The following is an 8,346-nucleotide window of genomic DNA, read 5'->3' on the forward strand; positions in this document are numbered from 1 at the left end:
GATGGAGAGAGGAGGGGGGGCCACGGTGCGAGTGTGGAGGTGAGGTTGGGAAGTGCGTGGCTGGTGCATGACTTACGCGCAGCAATCAGCTACTAGTGAGGTTTAAGAGCTATTGTGACGCTTTGCAAGAGGAAGGATCAGAAACATGAGTCTTTTTGAACCCTCTCTCTCTCTCTCTCTCTCTCTCTCTCTCTCTTTTTGTTTTTGAATGGAAATTTGTAACCTTTGGATGTGCTGGACAGCCATGCATGCAAACCCACCACCTGGTGCTTGAGTTTGTGTTGCCAAAACGTGTCAGTGTGAGAACGAATCTGGTTTTCAACGTGGAGCCTGCAGGTCCGACATATGCCCACCCTAGTTGCCTCTCTTGTCAAGTTGTCATACACGAGTCTACTCTTTCGGGGTCTTGGGATACTACGCCTCCTTTTCATGCCCTTCACCTTCATTGGAATTGGAATTGGAATTGGAATAAAATTATTACATCACACATGTGGATTTTAGTCACGGAAATTAATTGCTCAATCCCATTTTGGTCAATGAAAACATACCGTAACAAATAGGATACTGCTGTTGTAAAAAGGGGAAAGACAACAAACTGGGTCAACTATATATATATATATATGTTGTGTAAAATCTCAAAAAACAGAGTTTGCTGCAGAATTTTGCTTTAACAAACTGGGTAACGTGAATGAGTCCAAATTTTGAGGTTGACATCTCACTTCATTTGGTACCATTCTGATTTCTGTGAGTGGCTAATAATAGATCATATATGTAATGTACGTGGGTCACACAAGATTCCCACATGGCACCCACATGGATATCCCGGTGGGCATGCGAGCTCATGAGGATAGTAGCCCAAATTGTTCAGCGCTATTCTCCACCACTTATTTCAGTCTGTTTGATTTCAACTGCATGAATTCCTGCATGGTTTAAATTGAAGAGAATCTGATCGTGAAAAAATGGCATTGAGATTATTTCCTTATTATAGTAAATTAGTAATTGACCCAACTGTCTATTACTATACATAGGAGAGGTGAAATGAGGTCCAGTCCTTGAAGCATTTTACTATTTTTACGCAGAGAGCTGAAATGGAAATTTGGGTTTGGGAATGGGAATGGGAGTCTCTATTAAGAGAGACAATGCATAAACATGAATGTCCGCAGTGCATTCTGTCCTTTTGGCATGGGTTGAATGCCAAATGTCCGCACTGCATTCACAAGGGATTTCCTCAGCCTGCCTTTTGGCATGCATGAGTTGAATTCCTTGTTTCCCTGCTCTCCGCTCTTTTGATTGATTGATTCTGTGTTGGTTGGTGAAATGGAGAAGAAGAAGGGGAACATTTTGATGCACAAGTACGAGGTGGGGAGGCTGCTCGGACAGGGGACATTCGCCAAGGTCTACCATGCGCGAAACCTCAGGTCCGGCCAGAGTGTTGCCATCAAGATCATTGACAAGGAGAAAGTGCAACGGGTCGGATTGATTGATCAAATCAAGCGTGAGATCTCCGTGATGCGCCTTGTTAGGCACCCGAATGTTGTTCAGCTCTATGAAGTCATGGCCAGCAAGACCAAGATTTATTTCGCCATGGAGTATGTGAGAGGTGGGGAGCTTTTCAACAAGGTGGCCCGAGGGAAGCTCAAGGAAGACTTGGCCCGGAAGTACTTTCAACAATTGATGGGGGCTGTTGATTACTGCCACAGCAGAGGGGTCTATCACCGCGATATCAAGCCCGAGAATCTCTTGGTGGATGAGGATGGTAACCTCAAGGTCTCGGATTTTGGGTTAAGCGCCTTGTTGGAGTCAAGGGGACAAGATGGTCTCCTCCACACAACTTGTGGAACTCCTGCTTATGTAGCACCAGAGGTCATAAACAAGAAAGGTTATGATGGTGCCAAGGCTGATACATGGTCATGTGGGGTTGTCCTCTTTGTTCTGTTGGCTGCTTTTTTGCCTTTCCATGATACCAATCTCATGGAAATGTATAGGAAGATTAGCAAAGGGGAATTCAAGAGTCCACAATGGTTCCCTCCGGAGGTTCGTAAGCTTCTTTCGAGGATTCTTGATCCCAATACCAACACGCGAATAAGCGTGGACAAGATCATGGACAACTCTTGGTTCAAGAAGGGATTTAAACAAATTGAAGCTCCCATAATCCCTTCACCATGTGAGGCAGACTCCTCCCTCAGTGATGTCCATGCAGCCTTTGCAACATCAGATAATTCTGCAGAACCAATCCCCATGCGGCCAACTTGCTTCAATGCCTTTGATATCATATCTCTCTCACCAGGTTTTGATCTATCCGGTTTGTTTGAGAAGGATATGAACCAAAGATCACAGGCACGATTCACCACTACAAAACCAGCCTCGACCATTGTTTCTAAATTCGAAGAGATAGCACAGACGGAGAGGTTCAAATGTATGAGAAAGGATGGGACCGTCAAATTGCAGGGCAGCAAGGAAGGAAGAAAAGGACAGCTCGCCATTGATGCTGAGATTTTTGAGGTCACGCCTTCGTTTTATATTGTGGAGGTGAAGAAAACGGCTGGGGACACATTGGAATACAAGGAATTTTATGACCAAGACTTAAAGCCCTCTCTTAAGGATATAGTATGGACTTGGCAAGGAAGTGAGCACCAGCAACATAAACCAGCACCTCAAGTTTTTTCCTAGCAACTACTTTTCTATGTAAAATTTGATGCTAAAAACTGTCTTCCATACTTTTTTATGCTTCTTTAGTTACATTTTAAGGGCTTTTATTTTTTCATATCCACTTTGTATGTGTATTTCTTTTGCATTTGAGATCTCAATGTACAGAGGACCTTTCGCGATACTAGTCTGGTGCAAAACTTAAGACTGAGTGCTGTACAGGATGGTCTCTAAGTAAGATGCGGTGATCGACCTGGTCCAAATTTTGTTCAGCCATGTATGCCAGAATGATCAATGGCATATAGAATCACTAGTTCGTATCCCAGGAAACAGCCAACAAGTTTTGGATATTCAATGATATATAGTTTATATTAAAAGAGCAACCACATAGACATAGTAAGTACTACAATGTAGAGCATGCAATGTCTAGTGCAGAATTGTCTAAATGAGCAGGATAGAGTTGGTTAGTTTCTGCCTTCAACTTTATAGGTTGCTGAATAATATGTGGTTTTGATTTAGGCAGTCATTGACCAATTTTGTCATAATTATTCTCAGTAGGCCCCGAAAAGCACTAGTTTGATATAGTGTCTCATCTGCCAATAATCTATGCTCATGCCTGGAAATACCTCTTGTTAGGATGCACAGGTGGACATAGAAACATCACCATCTGCTATTTATATATCCCCACTAATTGGCCATCTTGGTTTTGGGGAAAGCTGGTCTACAAAAATTTGAGGCTACATTGAGAAATAGGAATATGAAGTGGAAGTTAGAATCAGTCCAAAAAAATAAGTGGAAGGTAGAACCACTACATCAATATAATATTAATATGACGTTTTTTCTTTATTTTTATTCACAATCATATATTAAGTTATTTAATAATTTTATCATGCACTAAAATTGAGTGCTAGTTTTAGTAAAATTCTTTTACTCCATGATATAGAAGGTAATTAAGTGATAACTGCTATCAGAAAACATATCTTCACAATTCGAGTCTGAAAGTCGTCCAGGGACTTTCATATTTGTGTCTGCTGCTATCACTTTTTCTTATCCACGTACTTGTCTTTTCTTCAACTGGTTTGGTCCACAAACAAAACCAAATTGTGGAAGGAAAATGATGTTTCAGATGACAGTATTGGACTGTATGTGCTTCAATGGATTTGCTGGGCTAATAATAAAAGCTGAAGCATCATCTTTTGTACAAAAATAAATGCATATAGTGACCCAATAGGCATGGCATGCAATAGTCCACCCAAACTAACTTATCCTTCCCTACTATACTAGAGAACTAGAGAAGTAGAGTTCAATCTTGTCTTTTCCACAATTCCACCTTAAGAAAAAGAATAGTCTTATGACTCTTATCCTGAACAAATTAATTTACCCAAAAAGAATAAAAACGATGAGGTGGAAAAAACTATTCTTTTTTATAAGGCAGTGGAAAACCTACCAGCCACGTCCTAAATTATTGTTGGAGACACTGATGAGGTGGCAAAAGGGTAGGCTTAGAAGAACATCTGTAAAGCCAACCACATACATGACACATCGATCTGGAAGTCAAAAATACGGACTTTCTCTCTACAACCAAGTATAGATGTATATCATCTTAAGGATCACATGCTTCTTTCCAAGGATCTCTCTCTCTCTCTCTCTCTGTCTCTGATTTTTAACACGTCTTGCATGTGGAATTTGCTTCTTATGATTGTCACTTGTCACGGAAGTAGAAACTTGTACCAGTTAGTCACTCTACCATTTTTAGTAGATTCTAATGCATAACAGATCCAGTCAAATAATTAACTAATGTTTGGACGATTAGATTCCAGACTTCTAGCCTTTTCATTTTGTGGGTCCAAACTCATACATGTTGGGAAATGGTGTCTAGCATGTTATGTTGAACTTGTTTATAATTTTATATGGCCATCCTAATATACATTGTTAGTCCAAATTATTCGATAATTGTTTAAGTAATCAAACATTATTTCTTTCAATGTTATTGGTTAAAATAAAGAGATCAATATACAAATTACAGATGTGATGGCTTGGTATTAATGATCAAGGGTTTTGGTTCGAAAATCAACCACACCATAAAACAGCATTTGAACTAGTCAGCTTATCAGTCTCAGACCAGTTATTTAGTATCAGACGGTTAATTTTTGTCCATACATGCATATCCTATATTTGTAAACGACAAACGAAGGGAGGGTGCCAAATTTCTTATCAAGATTGGTAATCTTCCAGCATCTGTGATCTGCATTTTTCTTAATACGACTTTTTGAGACAGCTGTGAGTCTGAAAAAATAATGCTCCAGAACTCGACCAAACGAGAATACAGACAAGAAGGTGCTCATCAATATACAGTTTCCAATTTCCATCACAAACAAAGGAGTTGAAAATGGCAAAATTAAGAAATTAGCAGACAGATAGGCTCCAAGGGCATGCGCATTGACATATAAAGCAAGCAAGAACCAACCAAGCAATACAAGAAAAATCAGTAACAAGAGCACTATCTCTAGTCAATAAATGTACACCTATTGAACTTCCACTTATCTGCTGCTTTGGTTTTCTTTCATTCAAAGTACAAAATCCAGATGACCTTTATGAAAATGTGCATCTGCCCTTCTTCCAATCTCATTCATATATCTACTGTCCTCAGTATCTCTCTCCACCCCTTTCAACAAAAAACACCCTTTGATGGTCCATAAAAATGCAGTGCACAATGAAGTGGTCCATGGATTCATGTCACTTACCCTCTGTTTTGCAAAATTGAGCGCTCTAGAGGACCAGACAAATTACCAGAATTAGATATACTGAATTTGCTAATGGACAGACACTAAATATGCTGACATCCTTCCTGATCACCACCATTTCACCTAATTTAGGTGAAGAAACTGACTTCTCTGTTTCCTTCATTAGGAAAAAGAAAGTTCCACCTAAAAATGCCCCATACAGAAAAGAGGCAAAATGGGAGAACCAACAAAATGCAATTCAACTAGATCATAACCAGGTACCTAATAAGGGGAGGTGTGGAGAAAACAGCTCTGTTCATCAGTCACCAGTCATCTGTTACCTAAAGCTTGCATCCTCTTAAAGGCCATTGCCATAAAACGCCAGAAACAAAAAAAAAAATTAAAAAAAACAGCAAAGATTGCAAAATCGATCGCAGAAATAGTATACTCACTAAAAGAATTGGCAGCGCAGCTAGAGAGTAAAGAATTGCCAAATTCTTAAAGATTTACTTCACCAAATGTCATAATAATCTAGTGCATTTATGTTAGTATGAACCACAAGAATTTTACAGTGAAAATGAGCACCATTCCACATTCTCTCGCATAAATTATGTAAGCACATACAATCACCCACCAACATCCCAAGATAAGTAGAAATGTGTATTCCATTCTCTGTAATCTAATCTAGCTTTCTCGATACAAGAATAGAACATACAGTACATAGCAGTATCTAGAACTCCACCTAATTCCCAAAACAAAACAACCAACGAAAATGGGAAAAATCAATAAGAATAGGAAAATTTACAGAAAACAGCATACCCATTTCCCTTCTCTCGGTTCTCTGCTTCCCCCTATTCAGTATCAGAAGGTACATATGAAGGAGCAGCAGCAACAGAAGATGCAGCTGCGGCTGTTGCAGCAGATTCCTCCTGCATCAAATTCTGCAACCCGGGTCTCAACTCTCTGTCACAAAAGAGGTCATACTCTGCTCTGTCTCCTGCTTTCTTCTTAACCTCCAGCACCACCAAAGACGGCGTCAATTCGAATATCTCCGCCGCAATTGTTAACGGGCCCTTGACGCCCTCCCTGGACCCCTCCAAGCTCACCCTGCAATCCTTCTTCCTCACCGAAAAGCTCACCACTTTCGCAATCTCCTCCAATTTCGATATGATCTTCGAAATCGGGGCACCAGACACAAACCTCGCCTCCTCCCCACGCTCCTCGAACAACCCAGATAAATCAAACCCCGGTGAAAACGAAATTATATCAAACGCATTCAAACTGGCCGGTCTGGGCAAAGACGTAACCTTCCTTCGAGTCTCGAATTCAGCCTCAGATTCTGACAAGCACGATTGATCCTCCGAAAGCTGCGAGCTCACATCGCTGTCTCTGTCATCCTCGTCATCCTCATCAACATTACAGAGCCTATCATCCTGATCAATGTAAAACTTGATATGCTTAAACCCCTTTTTAAACCACCGATTCTCCATGACCTCCGGGATCGTTATCCGTTTATCGGGGTTGGTATCGAGAAGCCGAGAAAGCAGCCTAACGAGCTCGGCACTGAACCATCTTGGACACCGAAACTCGCCCTTGTAGATCTTCTTGTACATGGCCATAACATTGTGGTCATGGAAAGGCAAATACCCAGCCATTAACACAAACAACACAACCCCACAAGACCAAATATCAACCTTTGCAGCATCATATCCCTTCCGACCCAAAACTTCAGGCGCTACATACGCTGGCGTCCCACAAAACGTGTGAAAGAGACCGTCTTGCCGAATTTCATCCGAAACGGCGCTGAGCCCGAAATCCGAAACCTTCAGATCCCCATTCTCGTCGAGGAGGAGATTCTCGGGCTTAAGGTCACGGTGGAAGACGCCGCGGGCGTGGCAGAATCCGACGGCGGAGATTAACTGCTGGAAGTACTTCCTGGCTACCTCCTCTTTGAGGCGGCCTTTGGCGACCTTGTTGAAGAGCTCGCCGCCGCGGACGTACTCCATGACAAAGTAGATCTTGGCCTTGGTGGCCATCACCTCGAAGAGCTGGACGATGTTCGGGTGCCGAACGCGCCGGAGAATCGAGATCTCGCGCTTTATGTGGGCGATGAGACCTCCCTTCAGGATCTTCTCCTTGTCGATCACTTTGATGGCGACGCCCTCGTTCGTTTTGATGTTTCGGGCAAGGTACACCTTCGCGAACGTGCCGTGGCCGAGCAGTTTGCCGATTTCGAACCGACCCAGAAGGAGGGGGCTATTTTTGCTCTTGCTGGTGCCGGTGTGGGTGCTGGGCGAGGCGGCGGCGGCTTCAGCGGTGAGGTCTGCCATTCCTGCAGGAATGCGCGGCCCTCTCAGTCTCTCTGTTTAGGTTTTGGTTTTTGGTTTGATTGCTCGTGATTTTCAAGGTGGGATTTTTTGAGTTTTTTTTGTTGGGGGTTGGGGGTTGGGGTGTTGTATTATGATTTATGAGGATGAGTGGTGTGTGAGGAGATGATTCTTTCAATTTTTGGGGACAATATGGTCTTATTCTTATACGGTAGAAGAATATACCCTCCTCCTCCATCAGTTTTCAGTTTTTTATTTACTATTTTTGTTTTATTTTATTTTTTTGTTTTGGTGTTTTCATCCTTATATATGTATCCTCTTCCTCCACATATAAAATAAAAATAAGACGTTTACAAAAAGATAAAAGAAAACCCTATGTCCCTATGTAAATGATGTCCATAGTTTGTCTAAGTTCTAGGTTTTTTTTGCTAGCAACTTATCAACATTCCAAATGCATGTAATATAATATAGAGTTGTTGCAATTTATCGATTTTTTTGGCAAAGAAAATCGTTTAGTTACCACTTGCTAGTCATCAGTTTACCCTTATTATGTTAATGGTGACAAATTGTTGATAAACAAATATGTTTCCCGTCAATTTTTATGTCAACTACCATTGTCATAATGTGACATCATTATATTTTCATCAATA

The 8,346-nt window shown here is 41.4% G+C and overlaps 2 protein-coding genes across 2 annotated transcripts; one reads left to right on the forward strand and one right to left on the reverse strand.

The window, feature by feature from the left end:
* Positions 1-1,096: 1,096 nt before the first annotated feature.
* Positions 1,097-2,811, forward strand: CIPK20 (CBL-interacting protein kinase 20). The gene has a single exon (XM_086251006.1). It carries the CDS (start codon positions 1,318-1,320, stop codon positions 2,668-2,670), a length of 1,353 nt encoding a protein of 450 aa, XP_086107132.1. The 5' UTR covers positions 1,097-1,317; the 3' UTR covers positions 2,671-2,811.
* Positions 2,812-6,016: 3,205 nt separating this feature from the next.
* LOC147296977 (CBL-interacting serine/threonine-protein kinase 12-like) lies at positions 6,017-7,863 on the reverse strand. Its single transcript, XM_086250994.1, has one exon. The coding sequence runs from the start codon at positions 7,697-7,699 to the stop codon at positions 6,221-6,223; it is 1,479 nt and encodes a 492-aa protein (XP_086107120.1). The 5' UTR covers positions 7,700-7,863; the 3' UTR covers positions 6,017-6,220.
* Positions 7,864-8,346: the final 483 nt, after the last annotated feature.

Source organism: Dryas octopetala, chromosome 1, assembly GCF_963921425.1.
Source record: "Dryas octopetala chromosome 1, drDryOcto1.1, whole genome shotgun sequence".
NCBI lineage: Eukaryota > Viridiplantae > Streptophyta > Magnoliopsida > Rosales > Rosaceae > Dryas > Dryas octopetala.